At 48.8% G+C, this 22471-nt stretch overlaps 1 protein-coding gene across 1 annotated transcript in view; it reads left to right on the top strand.

Moving 5' to 3' along the window:
- The window catches only part of NOVA2 (NOVA alternative splicing regulator 2), a 30911-nt gene extending 10845 nt beyond the window's left edge, over positions 1-20066 (top strand). The window contains exons 3-4 of the mRNA XM_066373809.1: positions 3577-3743; positions 14868-20066. Coding sequence (XP_066229906.1) covers positions 3577-3743; positions 14868-15950 — 1250 coding nt within the window. The 3' untranslated portion in view covers positions 15951-20066. The remainder of the gene's footprint in view (positions 1-3576; positions 3744-14867) is intronic.
- Positions 20067-22471: the final 2405 nt, after the last annotated feature.

The following is a 22471-nucleotide window of genomic DNA, read 5'->3' as shown; positions in this document are numbered from 1 at the left end:
AGCTTTGGCAAGAGGTTTAGAGAACAGTCCAGGGAACCAGGCAAACCTTTCTTTTCTGGTTTTACGCTGACCCAGTTTCCCCCAGACCCTTCTAGCCCACAAGATACAGATAAGACCTCTGCTTGGAACATTCATCAGAAAACACTTAGCTTCTTGCTCTGGATCACATTCTGTGACATGAGGCATGACATGAGGCACATTATCTCCTCCCAACTCAGGGACACACCCCACAGACCAGGCAGCTGGAAACCCTGGAGGATGGGACAGTCATTGATTCTCCTGGGACAAACACAATTCAAATAGCATAAGCCAGCATCACTCCAGCCCTTGGATGCGCAACCAGCCTCCCTCCCCCCTCCACATATGGCATGTGCCAGCTCCCGACTCAGGGACACAGGACTCATCCCATTATATCCCAGCCCTGTCCCTAGGACTTCCTAGACCCACAAAAACACAAGAAACAAGATGCTACTGCTCTAGACAAATAGCATATTTCCCTCTGCTTCTGGCTGACACCCTTTCATTCATTCATTCATTCATTCATTCAACACACATTCTCTGAAGAGCTCCTCTGTGCCCCCCTGTGCTGCATGGAGATGGGGACACAGCAGTGACTGAGATGTCCCGGCCTTACCCTCTCAAATCTCCCCTCCCAGTAAGGGAGACAGACCCAACACCAGTGATGATCCAGAGCGCTCAGGGCTAAATGGGGAAGCCCAGAGGACAGTGGGAGTCTAGATGGGGCACACGACTCAGCCTGTGGGGGGTCAGGTCAGGATGGGCTTCCTGGAGGAGGATCCCAGAACAATAAATGAGCTAGGTAAAGAGCAGTGAGGGATGTTCGGGGAAGATGAAACGGCTTGTTCTAAGGTTTGGGGGGAAGGTAGTTTATTCAGTGTGGCTGAAGCATAGAGAACAGGTGAGACATGGAATGGGTACTCTAGGCCTAGTAGGTTGACACACAAGCACAGACAACATGTACAGTGCATTTGTGTGTCTACTACAAAACCTGCCTGGCCCTCAACCTCAGCGGAGGGGTTGGAGTTTCCTGCCCCTAGATTCAAACCTTTCATGTCACACCAAGTGACACTGAGACCCAGAAAGAGGCAGGTCCCTGCCTGATGCCACACAGACTCCTGTGCACTCACCCAGACAGGCTGGTGTTTCCAGACACCTGAATTTGAGCATCTACCTGAAGCCCTGGATCCTATCTCCAGAAGGAAAACACAGACACACACACTTTAAAAAATTTTTGATTTATATTTGTGCCAGAGTGTAAAATCCTAAGTGACTACTTAATAAATTCACACATATTCTTTTTCACTAACAAAACCACAAAAGCAAAACTGCAATCATGTTATACCTCCCTTTCCATTCCATACTCACACACACACATGTCACACACCCCAAATTTAGTACAGGGTAGCTCAATGGTTAAAAGCTCAGACTCTGAAGCCAGACACCAAGGTTCAAAACTCTGATCTTTTATTACTGGCTGAGTGAACTTGGACAAACCCCAAAGCTTCTCTGTGCCTCGTTGTCCTTAGCAGTAAGTCAGGAATAATAATATTGCCTGCATTATATATTAAAGTGAACAAATATATATATAAAGCACTTAGAATGGCTCCTGATGCTTGGTGTTATGTAAGCACCAGCTGTTATGATTGGACATTCTTTCAGAGTTTAACTGAGCCCCACAAAACCCTTATGGACCCAGGTTAAGAACTACAGGGGGGTGGGAGATCGCAGACTCTCTGAGCTGGAAGGAAACCTCGCAGTGATGGTGAGCCTGGCCACTTCATCGAGGCTCTCCCTGGGGCCACCCTGAACCCCCCCCCCGTTCCCACCCTGACCCACACCCTTTCCTATTTACACCCAGACGGAGGCAGCCTGCACGCTGACTCACCCTTGGCTCAAACCAAGCCATTGTTCTGGGTGGGGGGGGAGTAAGAGTTAGGAACAGCAGCCCAAAGGAGATGGAGGATGTCAACTACACAAGTGACCCAAGACAGTGACACCCACATATGACAAGACTGGCATGCCAGGCTGAGAGATGGCAAGCAAGGGGTCAGAATAGTAGCACCAGCATGCTGCATTAGAATGCCCACAGGGCACTGGGCATTCATCCCCATGTGTCCCAGACACATAGGCACACAGAGCCTGGCACACACACAAGGCCTCTAAGAGAACCAAGGAGCTAATTGGTCCTACAGACAGTGTCTCACCTAAGGAGAGACATACACATGCCCCAGACACCAAAAATGGCCAGCTTCACCCAGGCACTCACATTCTCAGACCAGCCAGTCATAGTACAGTCTCCTTTGTCTGGCTGTGATACATATACTCGACATACAAACACATCATTCCACCAAACAATCTTACATCCTGACAGCTAGGTCTGCCTGTTGGTCTCTTTGTTGTGTTCATGCACATCAATCATAATCTTGTCTATATCTTATATACATACTCACTCACATATACGTGCATACCACACATCTCCAAATAGTTTTTTGAACACCTAGAGTGTCTAAGTCTTTCCTTCATACACCTGTACACACATATACACAGGACACACACTGTCATACAGAGTCCAAATGATATACATTCATTGTTACTTCGCGAGATTCTTTGTTTCTTTCTCTCAAACTCTCATAGTATACTTAACCTCGAACATCACAGCGACACCCATAGTCTTTCTCACATACAAGTGTACACACAAACCTCTTTCCTGGAACTACTATGTCATGCAGCCTGTTTATATCTCATCTCTTCTGCTCCTTCTTTTATACACACATACACAGGTAAAGATCATTTAACCAGTCCTGCACAAGTATACACATGCATGCACGCACGCGCGCACACACTGTAATGATAGCCAGGTCAGAACTGCAACCAGTATCTGGAGAATTGCCAGCAAAGGCACCCAGTCCCCCAGTGCCCACTCTTCCATGAGTTGCCTTTGACCCCCTCTGCTTTCTCCTATATCTACACCCCTGCCCTCCCCCACCCCTCAGCCCTCCATCTGGTGGGTCCAGGCAGGCACTCAGGCCTCTCTTCTTTCTCCCCCATCCCCCAGCCCTTCCCCATCCTCTCCAAAAGCCCAGAGGCCATCGCTGCAGGCTTTCAGGGGTTGCCATGGCAACGGGGCCTCATCCCTCATCCCCCTGGGGGTGGGCTAAGGACCCGGCCAGCCACACCGATAAGGGGGTTCCAGTTACTGTGGCAACCGTTGCAGGCCTGAGCTCTCCTGCTTCTAGAAGGGGGGAGTAAGTGAATGGTTGCCAAAGCAACCGAGAGCAGGCAAAGACTGGGAAGAGGCAGCTGAGCCTTGTCTCCCCTGCCCAGGGCTGCTGTGGACATCGCAAAGCACTTAAGCATCATTCTTTTATCCCCTGGGGTTGTTTTAGGGAAGGAAAATAAAGTGCACATTATAAAACAAGGATTCCACTCACTCCCCAACTACTCACCATAGCCTGGGAACCCTTGCCAGCTTGCCCAGGCTTCCCATGTGACCACTCTCTGGACCTCAGTTTTCTCTTTCCATTAAATGGGGCCTGTCTCTTCCTTGCTCAACAGGAACCACAGAGCGAGTATGCCTGGTACAGGGCACAGCAGAGGCCTTGAATGCTGTGCACAGCTTTATAGCCGAGAAGGTCCGAGAAATCCCACAAGCGATGACCAAACCTGAGGTGGTTAACATCCTTCAACCCCAAACCACAATGAACCCCGACAGAGCCAAGCAGGTCAGCAGGGGCAGATTGGGTTTCTGTAAAGCTTGTGAGGTTCGGGAGAAGACACTTCTCCCGTCACTGGATTATTACGGGGGCTCAGTGGCATAATGTCAACAAAATGTTTTTATCAGTCAAATACATGGTAATGGTCAGTAGTATTATTATTAGGAAGTCAGCCTACAGACTCCAGGTCTCCTGATTAAGAAAGAGTGTAATTGTTTGAGAGAATTTGGTCACAACTCCCTACTTATCCCTCCTTCCTGAGGCTCTCTAGATCATCCTCCCATCCACCTCATCCTATTGTCTCTCAGAGCAACCTGCCTCCGACCTCCCTTTCCCACCGGAAGTGACCTCAGTGATAGTACATCCACATCCAGAAGAGTTGTCATACTCCCTTTCTCCATTAATTACTGTTTGAGAGTAACCACCATTTTGGAGAAATGTTTTGTTAGGGAGAAAGGAGGAGGGCCCTTCTTCTATACAGCCCTATCTAGAAAAGATGGAAGGAGGAAAGCAACACCTCTCCGTTGCCTCAGTTACAGAGAAGCGGTAGTGGAGGGGCGTGGCAGGGAGCGGACCAATAGCTTCCCAGGCATCTCGGGTTGCCATGACCACGGTGGCTTGGGGCAGGTGGGCTCCCTGCAAAGCCCCTGGCTGCACGGTCCTGAGGGTAAGGGCTTAGGCGTAGAGGAACGCGAGACTGGCTTGTCAATATCTTGTTTTCTCTCCCTTTTCCCGCTCCCATATTCTCGCACACGTGATGCAGAGATGAAAAGCTCCTTGTGAGTGTTCCTCAACGTCTGGCTAGAAGCAGACAGAGGAGAGGGCCTTGGTAGAAGGAATCTGAAATTCTTGGGAATTCTTGTTGCCCTGAGGTGAAAGAGATCCAAGCTCTTGGGAAAAGGAGGTCAAAAAACCTTGGAAGAACGATGCCCAAGCAGATATCCCAAAAAAAGGTCTGCGGACTTGGGGCTTGGAGCGCGGGCGCTGTCCTTGGTGCTGAAGCGACTCCGCTCCTTGCGCTCTGCCAGGCCTCTCCCACCAGCAGGCCACAGCTTACCCACAGTCTGTAGGGAGGCGAAGGGATTGCCTCTTCCTTCTGCCCTGGTCGCTGCCACGAGAGGTCTTGGGTTCATCAAGACCTGTACATGTTGCAGGAAAAATGGAGTCAGCATCATCTGTGCCTGAACCTCCTACCCACCTTCTAATCCACAGAAACTCTGAGATAGTGCAGTCCAAGGTTATAGAAACAGGATTTTTCCTCTGCCTTATTAATCCAAGGCTCCAAAAAATGAGGGAGATAATGACTGAAAGCTCAGGCTCTGGAGTCAGATGTTGAATTGAATCTTACTCTGACATTTCATACCTGTGCAAACTTGAACAAGTGACTTGATTTCTCCATACCTGATTTTCTCATCTATAAAATGGGCTTCATTACAGTACCTGCTCAAGAGTGGTACTTAGTGTTCACTGATGTTTGGAAAACACTTAGCATTTATGCCTATTGCACAGAAAGTTGTCAAAGAGTGTTATCTCTTGTTATTGTTACTGGACTTTTGAGCAGGAGACCAGTCTGTCTAGTCCTTTTTGTCTTGGACTTACTGTGTTTCTATGGGTCTTCTTCTCTTCTATAAGCCTCAGTTTCCTTCTTTACAATAAGAAAGTTAGGCCGAACCAGGAATTATAAACAGAAATGCCTCCAGGATTCAGAAAGGGAACATGAAGGAGTGAGGACCATGGTTTTATTATAGAGATATAATACCACCCCTTAACAGGGGCAGCTGCTACCCAACTACATTTGATACTTGCCCTTGGAAATGTGAACATAGTGTTGCCACATCTTCCAAATTTCTCAGAAGAAGCTAGAAATATTTGAAATCAACTGATTTTTTTTCTTTTCCAAGTGAGAGAAGGGGAGATAGACAGACAGAATCCCACATGCACCCTGACTGGGATCCACCTAGCAACCCCCATCTGGGGCTGATGCTCTGCCCATCTGGAGCCATGCTCACAACTGAGCTATATATAAATATTATATATTGAGTGCCTGAAGCAGAGGCTCCACGAACCATCCTCAGTGCCTGGGGCCAATGTGCTTGAACCAATTGAACCATGGCTGCAGGAGAGGAAGAGAGTGAGAGAGAACTAAAGAGAGAGAGAAGGGTGAGGAGTGGAGAAGCAGATGGTCACTTCTCCTGTGTGCCCTGACCAGGAATCAGACCCAGGACATCCACATACCAGGCTGATGCTCTACCACTGAACCAACTGGCCAGGGCCAAAAATCAACTGATTTTTAAAGGTCAGCTTCAATTTTAAAACACTATGTGGCTAATAGCTGGGTATGACCTAAGACCACCAGTTTTGCTAGACCAGTGATTCTCAGCCCTGGCTGGTATCTGAATTATCTGGGTAGCTTACTATATATATTCCAGGGTCCCCACCCTGAATCAGAATTTCTGGGACTAAGGCCTGGGAATCTGAATGTGAACTCTGACCTGGGATCAGATCTTAGCTCTACAGTTCTCTATCTGTGTGACTGGAGTTACTGAACTTCTCTGTGCCTTTATTTCCCAATCTATAAAAAGTGATAATAATAGTACATTCCCCGTAGGGTTGTTGCTAAGATTAAGTTACTATATGAAAGTTAAGAAAAATGCCCAGCACATGGTGAGTACTGTTAGCTGCAGCTACTACTGTGGTTATTGCTGTTGTTGTTATTACTATTAGTTTAAAAGCTCCAGATTTGCAATCACTGGAACAGATGGTCTCTGAGGTCCTTCTGGCTGTAAAATGCCTACAATCAATGGCTCTGTGATTCCAAGATTCTAGGCATATATTATTCTAAGACTCTACTGTTCTAACATCCTGAGACTCCAGGAGTCTATGGTACTGCCCCTACGGATTGCTCTAAGATGCTATGGTTCTCCACTCTGGGCCTATTGTGAAGGCACCTACTGTTTTCTGAGAGCTTCCCATGTACCAGTCACTTTAGTCATTGGATATTCCTAATCATTGTATGGAGTAGCTGTAGTTATGTCAATGTGGGAGAAGAGGAAACTGAAGCACAGAGAGGTGAGGGCATTTCCTTTCACCATTTCTTAGTGGTCAGTTTCTTGATGAAAAGGTCCCATCCTTCCCCCATTGCTCTGAAATGCTATATCACATACTAAATGCTTCTTTGCTCTCAGGTTAGGTTTTATATATTCTTTTGTTCTATCCCCTTCACTTGTCAGATTTCTTATTTTCTAATGACTTTTTGTAAAATAACAACTGTATTGAGTAAAGTTCACCATTTTAAAGTATATAATTCAGTGGTTTTAGTGTATTCACAAATGCATTGATCACAACTAAGTCCAAAACATTTTCACCACCCCAAAAAGAAAACACATACCCATTAACACCCATTCCCCTGACTCCCCTCCCTAGGCCTTTTCTAACACAGATTACTTTGGGTCTATGGATTTGCATATTATTAATATTTTATATAAATTAAATGATATTTATCTAGGGTTTTGTGTCTAGCTTCTTTCCCTTAACATAATGTTTCAAGATTCATCCATATTGTAACACATATCAAAACTTCATTCCTTTTTATGCCAAATAATATTTCATTGTATGTATACACCACATTTTGTCTATTCACCAATTGATAGAAATTTAGGTTGTTCCTACTTTTTAGATATTATAAATAATGCTGTTACTGAACATATGTGTGGACATATATTTTCAGTTCTCTTGGTTATATACCTTGGGTGAAATTGCTGAGTCATAGAACAAATCTGTTTAACCTTTTGAAAAACTTCCAGACTGTTTTCCAAAGTGGCTGTAACACAGATGTGAGATTTAAATCCAGGTCTATCTATGAGAAAACAATGACAACAACCATTTTTTGACTACCTACCATGGGCACATATTAATTGGACGCTCACCTGGCACCCAATGCTTGACACCTAGTATATGCTCAACAAATGTTGTTTGTTTGAATGAATGTATGATGATGCTTCCACAGGGGCCAAGCAGAAATGTGACTGTGGGAAGGTAGACTCTGTGAGTCACCTGAAGGGCAGCCATACTCAGTTCTAGCTAATTGTGGCCATACTTGAATTTTAAATTCATCATTTCTTGCATGATCTCAGTTGGGCTTTGCAATAATCCTGCAGAGAATGTATGCATATCCCCCATTTACAAATGAGAAAACTGAATCTTGAAAAGATTAAATCCGTTGCCCAGCATCAGTGGTCAAACCAAAATTTGAACCTGAGCAGGTGTCTCCAGAGTCCAAGGCAGCTTTTCAGATGTGTGGTACACAGGCTACAAACTGATGGCCCAGCTACTACATGGTGGTTCTTAGACATTTTTTAAGAGGTTGCCAACATTTAAAACTTTGGATGTTTCACATATGATAAATCAGAATGTCCAGTTAATCTAGAAAACTGAGATGGGACTGAGTTTTATAACCCAAATGCACAGTATCCTACCATGCACACACACACACCACCACCACCACCACCACCACCACCACCAGGTGATATACAGCTAGATGCCTCCACCCAGTTTTACTCCTGCTTGGTCCTGTAGGCGTGTCATCATTTATTTTTTCATCCATTCACTCCTTCACCCACTTTTTGCTGAGTGGGTACTAGGCACTGAGAACCCAAGAGTAAACAGTACAGACAAAAATCTCTATCCTTGTGGATCTTAAATTCTTTCAACAGAAGAGGGAAAATCTTCTATCAGAAACAGAAAATACCCTGGCCGGTTGGCTCAGTGGTAGAGCGTCGGCCTGGCGTGCAGAAGTCCTGGGTTCGATTCCTGGCCAGGGCACACAGGAGAAGCGCCCATCTGCTTCTCCACCCCTCCCCCTCTCCTTCCTCTCTGTCTCTCTCTTCCCCTCCCGCAGCCAAGGCTCCACTGGAGCAAAGATGGCCCGGGCACTGGGGATGGCTCCTCGGCCTCTGCCCCAGGCGCTAGAGTGGCTCTGGTCGCAACAGAGCGACGCCCCAAATGGGCAGAGCATCGCCCCCTGGTGGGCATGCCGGGTGGATCCCGGTCGGGCGCAAGCGGGAGTCTGTCTGTCTCTCCCCGTTTCTGGCTTCAGAAAAATACAGAAAAATAAAATAAAATAAAAAGAAAAGAAACAGAAAATAAGTAAAATATATAAGGAGACTGTCTAACTAGTGGTAGCACAGTGGATTGAGCATCGGCCTGGGATGATGAGGGCCCCGGCTCAAAACCCCTAGGTTGCGGGCTAGAGCACAGAATCATCAACATGATCCCAAGGTTGCTGGCTTGAGCCCAAAGGTTGCTGGCATGAATCTCAAGGTCGCTGGCTTGAGCCCAAGGCTGCTGGCTTGAAGCCCAAAGTCGCTGGCTTGAGCAAGAGGTCATTGGCTTAGCAAGCGCTCTAGAGCCCCCTGGTTAAGACATGTATGAGAAGCAGTCAATAAGCAACTGAAGTGAAGGAACTAAGAGTTGCTGCTTCTCAAGAAAATTATATATATATATATGGAGACTTGACTTGAAATGGTGAACACACAATGCGATATACAGATGATGTATTATAGAACTGTACACCTGAAATTTATATAATTTTGTTAACCAATGTCACCCCAGTGAATTAGATAAAAATAATAAATAAAAATTAAATAAAAACTAGTTAGATGAAAATAAATGAGTAAATAAAATATATAGAATATCAGAGAGTGAAGAGTGCCATGAAGAAAAATCAAGCAGAGAAGAAAGAAAGGGAATATTAGCATATTTTTTTCTCCTGACTTTTTTATTTTGAAAATATTTAAAGAGCAGTACAATAAACTCTCTATACACTGTACTTAGATTCAAAAGTTGTTAACATTTGCTTTATCTCTCTACACACACACACACACATACAAAGTTGGTTTTTTGTTTGTTTGTTGCTGACCCATTTGAAAATAAGTTATAGACTTCGTTCCTCTTCACCCTTAAATACTTAGCATATATCTCTCAAGAACAAAGGCAGTCTTCTATATTATTATATTACTATTATCATACCTACAAAAATTAATACTAATTCCATGCTATTGTTTAACAAAAAGTCTATATTCTAATTGCCCCAAACTATCTTTTATACCAACAGAGTACATATTTTTCTTTTTGGTGCCAAAACCCAGAAACAAAAAAGTATGTATTTTTCTATCTAAGATTCAGTCAGTGTTCATGCATTGCATTTGGTTGTTTTAGCTGATTAGTCTCCTTAGATCTATAATAGTTTAGGATAGACTATTTTTTTTTAAGGTAGAGCCAACAGCATTGCTGATTGGATGTTGAGTGTGAGGGAAAGAGAGGATGCCTAGTCTTGGGCCTCTGTAATGAAAGGATGCATTTTCTGTGTACTGAAATGAGGAACATCATAGCAGGAACAAGTTTGGGGAGAAAGAGGAGAAGTTCCGTTTTGAACTTTAAGTTAGGAGTGTCCGTTCAACATTATATAGAGCTATGAGGTTAACAGTTGGATATGAGTCTTGAGGTGTCCGTAATGGGGGCAAAAAATGGGCAAATAAACAGGTTTTGATAGTTGGGTGGTCAGGAAAGGCCTCTCTGAGCAGGTGCATTTGTGCCAAGACCTGAATGAAGGGAGATGTGAGCCTCCTTTTCTGGAAAAGAATGTTTCAGGTGAGGGAACAGCAGGTGCAAAGGTCCTGAGTCTGGACTGAGCTTGGCAATTTAGAGGAACAACAGGGAGTCTGGTGTGTCTGCAGTGGAGTCAGCAAGGGGGAGGGAAGGAAGAGTTGAAGTCAGAGAGATCAACAGGGAACAGAGCCTTGTTGGACCCAATGACCTCTTTCTTGTACAAATATTTCCCATGCCTACCTTACTCTCTGAAATTATATATAAATATAGATATGAAACAAAAGTAAATATGTAAGATTCTTCAACAATTTTATTCAGATAGAATTCACATACATAGTATTCACCTGTTTGAAGTGCAGTTCAGTAATTTTATTATATGGAGTTGTGCACCCATCACCACGACCAATTTTAGAACATTTCATTTCCTCAAAAAGAAATCTTGATCCCCTTAGCTATCACCCCTCAATCTCCCCAGCTCACACTCCCCAGCCCTAAGCCATTGCTAATCTCCTTTCTGTCTCTATAGATTTCCTTGTTCTCAACATTCATATAAATGGAATTATACAACATGTGGTCTTTTGTGCCTGGCTTCGTTCACACACCATGTTTTCTATGTTCATCCATTATTGTGGCATATATTAATACTTCATTCATTTAAATTGATTGCCAAATAATATTATATTGTTTCTTTTTTTTTTTTTTTTTTTTCTTTTTTCATTTTTCTGAAGCTTGGAAACAGGGAGAGACAGTCAGACAGACTCCCGCATGCGCCCGACCGGGATCCACCCGGCACGCCCACCAGGGGCGATGCTCTGCCCATCCTGGGCGTCGCCATGTTGCGACCAGAGCCACTCTAGCGCCTGAGGCAGAGGCCAAGGAGCCATCCCCAGCGCCCGGGCCATCTTTGCTCCAATGGAGCCTTGGCTGCGGGAGGGGAAGAGAGAGACAGAGAGGAAAGCGCGGCGGAGGGGTGGAGAAGCAAATGGGCGCTTCTCCTGTGTGCCCTGGCCGGGAATCGAACCCGGGTCCTCCGCACGCTAGGCCGACGCTCTACCGCTGAGCCAACCGGCCAGGGCCAAATAATATTATATTGTATGGGTGAACATTTTCTTTATCCCATTAGACTTTTTATTTTTTTGTTTGAGAGAGAGAGACAGGAAGGGAGTGAGATGAGAAGCATCAACACGTAGTTGCAGCACGTTAGTTGTTCATTGATTGTTTCTTATATATGCCTTATGTAGGGCGCTCCAGCAGAGCCAGTGACCCCTTGCTTAAGCCAGCGACCTTGGGCTTCGAGCCAGCAACCTTTGGGCTCAAGCCAGTGACCATCGGGTTATGTTGGTGATCCTACGGTCAAGCCAGCAACCCTGTGCTCAAGATGGTGAGCCTGCGCTCAAGCCAATGAGCCCGTGCTCAAGCTGGTGACCTCGGAGTTTCGAACCTGGGACTGCAGTGTCCCAGGTCAACAGTATCCACTGTGCCACTACCAGTCAAGTTATCCCATTCGACTATTTTTTTTGAGAGAGAGAGATTGGCAGGGAAAGAGAGATGGAACATAGAGCTGCTCCTGTATGTGCGTTGCGGGAAATTGAATTGACAACTTCTGCTCTGGAATGAGGCTCCAACTGACCAAACTATAAGGCCAAGACTTAATTTCTTTTTCATTTTCAGAAAGACAGAGAGAGGAAGGGAGAGAGAAAAAAGGGAGAAGGGAAGCATTTATTTGTTGTTCCACTCAGTAGTGCACTCATTGGCTGCTTCCCATGTGTACCCTGACGGGGGGGGGTCGAACCTGCTACCTTGTTTCAGGAGGATGCTCTTAACCGACTGAGCTAACCGGCCAGGTCCCCATTAGACTTTTTAAATAAAGGAGAAATAAAAGTAAGATGATTTGGGCCTGGCTGGTTGTCTCAGTGAACAGAGCGTTGACCTGGCATATGAATGTCTGGGGTTTGATTCCTAGTCAGGGTACACAAAAGAAGCAACCATCTGCTTCTCTTCCCCTCCCTCTTCCTCTTCTCTGCCTTTTCCCCTCCTCAGCAAGTGGCTTGATTGGTCTGAGCATCAGCCCAGGCACTAAAAATAGCTCAGTTGATTCAAGCAGCAGCCCTAGACAGGAGTAGCTGGGTGGATCTCAGTTGGGACACATGTGGAAGTCTGTCTCACTATCTTCCCTCCTCATACTTAAAAAAAAAAAGTAAGGTGTTTTGTTATAAAAATCAGATGAATTTTAATATGTAGATGCTCAGCCAGGACCACAGTAGAAAAAATAATGAAATAGTCAGCTGCTCAAACCTAACATAGCATAAGTGAGTGAGACAGCGACAAACGCAGTGACCCAGAGGGTAATATTGGAAACTTAGATGATACAAGTGTTATTACTGCTGATGTTACTGTTTTCTAAAATGATACAAGACTATGTGCTCTTGCTGGATAGCTCAGCTGGTTAGAGCATCGTCCCAATGTACAGAGGTTGCTGGCTCGATCCCCAGTCAGGACACACACAGGGACAGACCGATGTTTCTGTCTCTCTCTCTCTCCCTTCCTCTCACTAAAAATCAATAAATAAATGTTTAAAATTTTTTAAAACTTAAAATTAAAAAAAATAAAATGATAAAGGACTCTTGGTAGAGTTTGGAACAAAACAAAGTACAGTCTTGCCTTGATTTACTGAGGCTTGCATTTCTGGACATTTTAATAGATCTAAAAACTGTGCAAGAAGGCCCTGGCCGGTTTGCTCAGTGGTAGAGCGTCGGCCTGGTATGCAGGAGTCCCGGGTTCGATTTCCAGCCAGGGCACACGGGAGAAGCGCCTATCTGCTTCTCCACCCCTCCCCCTCTCCTTCCTCTCCCTCTATTCTCCTCCCACAGCCAAGGCTCCATTGGAGCAAAGTTGGCCTCTGCCTCAGGCTCTAGAATGGCTCTGGTTGCAACAGAGCGACGCCCTAGATGGGCAGAGCATCGCCCCCTGGTGGGCATGCCAGGTGGATCCTGGTCGGGCATATGCGGGAGACTGTCTGATTGCCTCCCCATTTCCAGCTTCAGGAAAAAAAAAATGTGCAAGAAAATACTTGGCACTTACATGTATCATGGTGTTTAGTGCTGAGCTCAGAAATTTAGAAACAGACTTTTCACAACATGAATGTCAAAAGTCATACAGGACTAGGAATGGTTCCTTGTCTTGAGGAACTGCCTCTTACACAATGGTGCAAACATCTGTGACCTTCCCACTGAATGCCCATATCTACCCCTAGTCATTGCAACAACCAAAACTGTTCCCTCCATTTTCCCAAATACCCGCAACATCTGGCTTGGGGCGGAGAGAAGAGGCAGAGGTGAGAGCTTCAGGGGCTAGAATCCACAGTTCTGAAGGGATGTGGGAAAGATTGAAAAGAAGGAATTTATATGTAGAAATCCTCTTGGAGACGTGAAAGGAGACATTTAATTTTGAAATACTGGAATTTAGATTGATCAATTTCGTGACTGCAAAGGATGGGCTGCTTTGCCACCTAGAAGAGGGGACCACCATGTGTAAGTGACCAGTTTTCTCCTTACCTTCTCAGACATGTGGTTTTTGCTGTCCTCATTTTACAGGTAAGACAACTGTATTGGATTGCTAGGGCTGCCATGACAAAGCACCGCAAACTTGATGGCTTACAGGACAGAAATTCATTTTCTTACAATTCTGGAGACCAGAGGTCTGAGATCAAGGGTTGGCAGGGTTGGTTTCTTCTGAGTCCTCTCTCGTTGGCTTGTCAATGGCTGTCTTCTTTCTGTGTCTTCCCATGGTCTTTCCTCTCTGTGTGTTTATATCCTAATATCCTCTTCCTATAAGGACATCAAGTTGGATTAGGACCCTGCTAATGACCTCACTTAGCCTTAATCACCTCTTTAAAGGCCCTTTTTCTAAATACGGTCACTGAGGAACTGATGGATAGGACTTCACGGATGAATTGGGGGTGAGGGGAGGAACAATTAAGCCCATAGCAGCAAGAAGGAGGTTAAGCAGGTGGGAAATACAATAGGGCAGAAATCCATGATACTGAATTTCAGCCCCTTCACTATCTGGGTGACCTGGGGCAAGTCCCTTCACCTCTTAGGCCTCAAGTGGCTCATCAGTAAAGTGAAACTAATGCTGCCTTTTCTGGGGCTCAGAAGACTTAATGTAGAAGGGCATGGCCACCATGACAAGCTTGGAGCAGAGTCCTGGAGGGCCCCCACTAGGACAGCCATTCAGTCTTTAAGATGCAAGATGGAAGAGAGGTCCTCCGGGGTGCTAGGGGCAGGGCACAGGGTGGCTGAGAAGCTACCCAGGGGACTTGGAATATTAGCTCTTTTTTAACCAACAAGTATGGAAAAATTATGATTCTTTTTATTCCAATACTTTTCACAACCAGTAGGAGTATACTGGTGCATCTCAAGGGGGCCCGATTTGGGACACTTGAAAGCAGGGCTGAGAATGACACTAACATTACTGTTCAGTCTGTGATTACCACCCTAAAGCTCCACCCTCTCTCTCCCCTCGCAGGCCAAGCTGATCGTCCCCAACAGCACGGCAGGCTTGATCATCGGCAAGGGGGGTGCCACAGTGAAAGCTGTGATGGAACAATCGGGTGCCTGGGTGCAGCTGTCCCAGAAGCCAGAGGGCATCAACCTGCAGGAGCGCGTGGTGACAGTCAGCGGTGAACCTGAGCAGGTGCACAAGGCCGTGAGCGCCATCGTGCAGAAGGTACAGGAAGACCCCCAGAGCAGCAGCTGCCTCAACATCAGCTACGCCAACGTGGCTGGCCCCGTGGCCAACTCCAACCCCACCGGCTCACCGTATGCCAGCCCGGCTGACGTGCTGCCTGCTGCAGCCGCCGCCTCCGCTGCTGCCGCCTCCGGCCTGCTGGGCCCTGCGGGGTTGGCCGGCGTGGGTGCCTTTCCTGCTGCCCTGCCTGCCTTCTCAGGCACCGACCTGCTGGCCATCAGCACGGCGCTTAACACGCTGGCCAGTTACGGCTACAACACCAACTCCCTTGGCCTGGGCCTCAACTCGGCTGCAGCCTCCGGGGTCCTGGCTGCCGTGGCTGCCGGTGCCAACCCTGCCGCCGCTGCCGCTGCCAACCTCCTAGCATCCTACGCGGGTGAGGCAGGGGCGGGGCCAGCCGGAGGGGCTGCCCCACCTCCACCCCCGCCACCCGGAGCCCTGGGGTCCTTTGCGTTGGCCGCAGCCGCCAATGGCTACCTCGGGGCCGGGGCGGGTGGTGGGGCAGGCGGAGGGGGTGGCCCGCTGGTGGCTGCTGCGGCAGCGGCCGGGGCAGCTGGTGGCTTCCTGACGGCAGAAAAGTTGGCAGCGGAGAGTGCCAAGGAGCTAGTGGAGATTGCGGTGCCTGAGAACCTAGTGGGAGCCATCCTGGGCAAGGGGGGCAAGACGTTGGTGGAGTACCAGGAGCTGACAGGCGCCCGAATCCAGATCTCCAAGAAGGGCGAGTTCCTGCCAGGCACGCGGAACCGGCGGGTCACCATCACGGGCAGCCCTGCGGCCACGCAAGCCGCTCAATACCTCATCAGCCAGCGGGTCACCTACGAGCAGGGAGTGAGGGCCTCAAACCCCCAGAAAGTGGGATGAGGCCTGTGGTGTGTGCTCCCACCCTTCTCCCTGTCCCTTCTCCTCCTCTTCCTTCTTTTCCTCCTCCTCCTCCCCAACTCTTGACCTCAGCTCCGTGTAGTCCTGCTCCTCCTGGGATTGGGACTGGGGTAGGTCTGACTGCACCCCCTCCCTTCTGGTAGTCATAGGCAGGATTGAGAGATGGCTGGGGATGGAGCCCAGAAGCTCCCTCCCTGGCCCTGAACTGACCCCTCCTCCCCTCCTCTCCATGCTTGGCTGGGCCTGACTCTCCTCTCCCAGGGCCCAGGTCTGTGTGATATCTGTATATATTGCATTTTGTTGATTTTAATAGAAAACAAAGCGTTATTTTCTCTTTCTTTCCCTCCTTTTTTTTCTGTAAGGACTTTTTTCCCCCTTTATAAGTTTTTGTTTCCATATGGGAGGAGGGGAGGGAGCCTCTGGGTGACCTAGAATGAGGGGCCTCTCCAGAACAACACCCCACCTCTCCTACTTTCAGTTCCAGGTCGAGGGATGTAATGGGAGGAGAGGTAGCAGGAGTCTGGGCTGCAACGGAACATTTGGAGGAGGGACCCCAGCGTTCCCAGATTGTCTCAGCTACCCTCCCCCCACTACAGTCACCTCTCCTAGGTGGGACTTTTAATTCTTTTGTTGTCAGGTTGTATGGGGGTGGGGTTGCTGCTGGGAATGAGGCTGGCTCTCAGACTGGGCCAATCCAGTGGGCAAGACTCTTATGAAAGGCTGGAGCAACTGCCTGTGGCTTCTCCTATGGCTTTTCCTAAAGTAATGGGAATGAAGGTCCCTGTTGTGATGTTACTGAATCAAATACTTTCTGGGGCGCTTCTGGCGTTCCTTATGATGTCACAGGAAGTAGTTGCCCAGAGGGCACTTCCTGTGATGGTAGAAGAGACAGGTACTTCCTATGATGTCTCAGTGAGCCTTCCTTGACAGTTACTTTAATGATATCATGGGGGCATGTACTTCCTGTGGTGTTTCCAGGGTACTTCCTGTGATGTCATTGGGGTGAAGCATGCACTTCCTATATTGGGCTATGGCCAGTTACTGACCCTCTTTCTTCACCCATACCCCTCTTTGGTGGGTCTTGGCCTGGGGGTCTTCCTAGGAGGAGAGTAGAGGGTAGACTTGGATCTAATCTAAAGGACTCAAAGGAAAAAGACCCAATATTGTCAGGGTCACCTCCATTCAAACACACCAAGTCTGTGAACTCACCTGGCAGGGAAGGGTGGGAGATGGAGCTAGTGAAAACTGTTAAAGACCCCCATTCCCACCCCCACCTTTTGTGTGCATGCTGTGTCTGCGTGGCTTTGTTTCATTGAGTCTAGTGAGCCAAATATGTGGTGGCTCTGTCAGGCCAGTGTGGCCCATTGTAGAGTTCAGTGAGCCTTGGCCAGAATGCTTCATGTGGTCTAATGGATTATTAGATTGGCTTGTGGTTTTCAGTGAGCTGGAGCACTTTGGTGGTATCTGATGAATCAGAATGTTTTGGTGCTCTCACCATGGGCTCTGAAGAGCTAGAATGTTCTGATGGACTCAGCCAAGCCGGGCAGCCCTGTAGTTTGGGAGTGGCTCCCTGAGCGCCGTGGCTGTGGTCAGCTCTAAGGCTTTGTTGGCAGGCTGAGATTTTAGGACCTGACCACCCTATAGACTTGGGATAGTTGAGACTCACCTCTACCCCCATCCATCTCCCCCTCCCCCTCTGAGACCACCTCCACTTCCTCCAACCCAAAGCAGGGCCCTCAGGGCCCTGGTTCCATCATCAGCATCTCTGGGGGAGGGGCATCCCATGCCCACCCTCTCCCCCATTTGTCCCCTCCCGAGGTCTTCCAGACCCTTCTCTTCTCCATGGCTTTAGAGGAGGGAATCCAATCTTCTCATCTTTCTCCCAAAAAAAGGAGGGAAGAAAAGCCAGAGACAATTCCCACCCTTAAAGCCTGGGAGACCCCTCCCCCTTTCTAGAGAGCCACCCCCAAATCAAAATGTGAAAATCCCTAGAAAGCAATAGCCTTCAAGGTACCTTGCACTGAATTTCCCACCCTAGCCTTCCCACCTGATGGGAGGCTATAGCTTGGGCACTAGGGTAACTTTTTCTATGCCCTCTCCATCTCCAGGGTGGGGCAGGCCCATTTCCCCACCCCTACCTCCCATTGCTGCTGCCCCCACCCACCCCTAGTCTCCAGACTGAATCCAGATGGAGATCTGAGTGCCAAAACAATTCTTGATGTAACTTTGTACATATCTTTTGCAGTTGGGGGCTCCTGAGGTGGAGGTGGCCCTGTGGGCCATTGCTCCTCTCCACCTGTCAAAAAGACCTTACAGTATTTCACAGTATCTCCACCCACATGTGGGTGTTGCAGTATCTAGCTGGAATCTCCCCCCTACAACTCCCACCCCCAGGCCCTCAGGAGGAGGGGAAGGAGCCAAGGAGAGGTAAAGTAAGGTCTGGGAGTGGGGAGCTGGGATTTGAAAATGCTCATTTGCATATCATTTGCATCCTCAACTGCCCTCTGCTTATCAGATGCTTTCTGTACCCATTTATTTACCCAGTATTCCTCTCCTACAGACAAGTCTCTGGGGGCTGGGCCTCCTGAAAAGTGTTCCCTTGGGGTATCTGTGTGACAGTCCCCTCCCTATTCACATTTCTTGGGGACCCCTACCCCGCCAGCCAGGGTTATCTGACAAGTAGCTTGCTAGCTCAGTGAGCTAGTTCACTCACCATGTTGGGGAGTGGAGAACCACCCACCTTTCCCCATTTCACCCTGGAAGTCATTCTACCATCTTCCCCATCTCCTGAAAGTCCCTTTGCAATCTGACCTCAATCTTTTGTGCTGCAGTTTGCCCAGAGGGGACGCAGATGTAAGGTCAGAGATGGGGATCATTGAAAACCCATCACCTTCCCCCTCCCCCCGTTAGCCAATCAAATCTCAGAGACTCTGAGTGGCCTCCTTGCACCCTGCTCTTCGGCACCCATTAGGTGCTTAATAAGTGTTTGCTGCATTGAATTGTCTCCTGGTTCCTTTCCATTTGCCCTCCAGCTTTCAACACTTCCTCCCAATGTTTCCCTCTCTTTTCTCTGGCTTCCTATGGCTTTCTACTTCCTCTACCTGTGGCTCCCAATGTTACCTGTCCTGTCTCTATCTTTGTCTGTGTCTGTCTTCCCCCGTTCCTCACTCTCAACACCCCCACCCCATTTCCCCATTGATTAAAAAAAAGTGCCAAACTTCCTTGGAACTGAGCCGCTCTGGGGGGGAGGGAACCTCAGGTGGGAGGGGGCAGAAATGGGACCATTTCTTTTTGAGGAGGCCCCTAGAGGCATTGAAAAAGTATGTGGACACTTAGCTAAATTGGTCCCCCTTCCTCACCCTCCCACCCTGAGTTTTTCTTAGAATCTTTATAAGAAAAAAAAAAAAAAGACAGAAAAAAACTCCCCTTCAGCTACCCCCCTCTAACCATTTGGATTCCCCAAATTCCACCAGCTGGGAGAACCCCACTTGCCTCCTTGGGGCAAATCTGTAGAAACTGGGGGGAGGGGAGACAAGCTCAGCTCTCCTCTGCTGGCCCAAGGAATGGTGCCAGCTGGGCTCCAGAGAACGACCTCAAAGCACTTATATGAGAAGACGGGGTTCAATGTGCCAAATTCACCTCCTTCATCCCCATCCAGGCAGGCTCTGAGCCAACCTGCCCCAGCCACCTTCTGCCCTGTCCCAGCCATCTCTGCGTGGTCAAGGGGGCTTCACTGCAATAATTCTTAGGGATGAGAAGGCAAAGACTGTGCCATCTTTATCTGCCCTGACACCTGCCCTGGACTCGTAGGTGGGGATACATGTATCACAATTAGAATTTAAGAGTCGATTTATAGATGGTTGGGGACCTGTACTTGGAACAATATGGTACCACTTTCCTGTGAGTGGTATTTTTTTCTCCCCTTCGTAACCCACAAGCCCCTCTGTATCTCCTGGATCTGTTTCTCCTGCTTGGTCCTCCATCCCACACCCTCCCTATTTCGTTTCTGATTGGTGGCCTACTTTTTGGAAAGTGAGAGGATTCCCCTGAATTGACTTATTGCTCTTTTAAGACCAGGATTAGAGGTTGTGAGAGACGGAGCGGTGGAAAAAAGTATTCATCCGGAGTGGTGATGACAGTGGTGGTTTGGGCGTCCAGGCTGCTGATTGGGTGCACACCTATTGGGACAGCCAGGCAGGCCTTCGCTGTTCACTCGCGTCTGCCCCGCAGTCTGGAACCCCTTTCGGCTGTCGCGAAAGCCTGAACTGGGTGTAACGATGCAGAGAACGGGATCGCGATGCTCCTGTTCAGGGACACTGGCCTACAACTCTTGTGGAGTCGCGACAGCCAGCCCTACTATCGCGATCCCTCTCCACCTCTGTCAGCTGTCTGGACGCCACGGTGGAGGGGACTTCTCCGTGGCGCCGCTGCTGGTGCGTGTCAGGTCGGTCACTGTGCTGGGTGGCAGGGAGGTAGGTGGGGAGAGTCTCTGTGGGGAGTGAGGGTGGTGAAGGCTGCTGGTTTTCACCCCTTCTCAGACAGTCCAGGATACTCTTGTCTCCCCGAGATAATTGGGGGGACTGCCTAATCACCCTTCCTTACCTCCTCTTTCCCCCCTACCCCACCCCCAAAACCACCAACCTCTCATTTTCTAAGTGACTCCATCACCACCGGCCACCGGGACCTGCGGCCTCATTGCTCCAGCCCGCCCCACTCGACAGTCAGACTCGCTCATCGAACTTTTTGATTAACCTTTTCTGTGTTCATCCCACGGAAAACTGTGTGTCCGGCGGGGGGGAAGGGGGGAGGCGAGGGACAGTCGCTACCTTTTCTCCATCTCCTCCCACAGCCCATGCCTCCCCACCCGCACCCCATTCCTTACCGCTAGGGTCCTCCCCGTCCTGGGGATAGAGACCCTTTATAAATATCTGTCTGGCTTTGTCCCTTTCGAAGGCGGGGCCAGGGGCGTGGCCTCCCCCAAGTGGAGAACGCACTCTGGCCCCACGCCTTTCTGTGCCCTGCTGCTCCCCACCCCTTCATTGTAAATAGTCACTTTTGTACTGGGTTTGAGCCAGGGGACGTGGGGAGTCATTTTTATTTTCTATGTTGGCATCTCAGGCCACTGGAGGCATGGCCCACATCCCGGTATGATTTGGGAGAATCCCAAGGTGTGCCCCCTCACCCGCCCCCCATTGCTAAGGATTTCAAGATTATCAGTATTAGCCCTAGAGGGATGGGGTACACAGATCCCCTGGCAGGGAGGTGGGAGAGGTATGGAAAGGTGTAGTCGAACAGGACGACTCAGTTTTTCCCATCTATGAAATGGGTTCGTCCTCCAGGTTCCCTGATGAGCCTTCGTGAGATAATAGTGGAGTCAGAGGCATTAGAATCTCTCCCCCTTCTCTGTTCGGGACAGACAGGGTAGAAGAATGGGGGTGGGGTAAGGCTGGAAAACTGATTGCTAAATCCTTATTAGGACCTTAAGCCAGCCTCTCCCAAGCTTGCTCTCTGCCTTGGAAAATAGGGGGGACTGGAGGACCTTTAAGGTCCCTTGGGTATCCCCAATCCTTACATTAAGGGCCCAAACTCAGGGCTGGCCCCATGCCTGCTACCCCATTCCATTTCTTAGGCCCAGACCATCCACCATGTGGCCATGCCTCCAGCGGCTCCATTCAACCCCCTCTAACTGATTCCTTCCATCCTCTGCAACCAGAGACGCAGCCCACCTCCCCCCACCCTCCCACCTCCAGAAGCTCCTGGCTGGGGCCCACTGTCCTCTCCTCTCCCCTTCCCCCCATTGCCATGCCTGGGCCACGCCCACCCCACCCACCCACCCACCCCCAGTGTCCGTCGTGTGACCTAGTGCACCATGTATTAGCTTCCATGGCCCCCACCCCGGCCCCCACCACACCCCCTCCCCCACCCCCTCTTCCTCGGCGACTTCACCTTTTTTTGCCGCGATAAACGCCATCTCAGCATCTGTGTCTAATGTTGTCTTTTTTGCTTGACATCACACACTCCTTCTTAACCCATCCCCTTCCCTCTTTCTCCTCCCCACACCTCCACCCTCATCCTAAATTCTTCCCCCCTTTCCCCCAGGGCTCTGGGCATCTAGGGGAGGAGGGTGGGGGGACCCCTGAGGATGGGCCCAGAAGGGGGAAGGAGGGGAGGGGAGGACTGTTACTCTGGACTGGATGAGCACCCAGAGCAAGTATGTCTCAGGGGACCAGGTGCTCCAGGTTTAGTTTCAGGCCTCAATGTCCAGTCAGGAGGGTAGACACCACCACTACGCACATCCTTGGCACACAGCCCCACAACATGCTCCCGGACACACGCACATCCCCACGTAAAGCATGGCAAATGCACAACCCAAGTAGAGTCAGGAAAGCCTAGTGTTAAGGTTTGGGAGTTAGTTGAGATCTGAGTTCAAGTCCCAGTGCTGCTATGTAACCCTGGGACTTTGCCCCTGTGCGCCTCCATTTCCCCATCTGCAAAATGGAGAT

This window comes from Saccopteryx leptura, chromosome 3, assembly GCF_036850995.1.
Source record: "Saccopteryx leptura isolate mSacLep1 chromosome 3, mSacLep1_pri_phased_curated, whole genome shotgun sequence".
Taxonomy (NCBI): Eukaryota; Metazoa; Chordata; class Mammalia; order Chiroptera; family Emballonuridae; genus Saccopteryx; species Saccopteryx leptura.
Note: the sequence above shows the minus strand (reverse complement) of the source record. Positions and strands in the feature narration are given on the sequence as shown.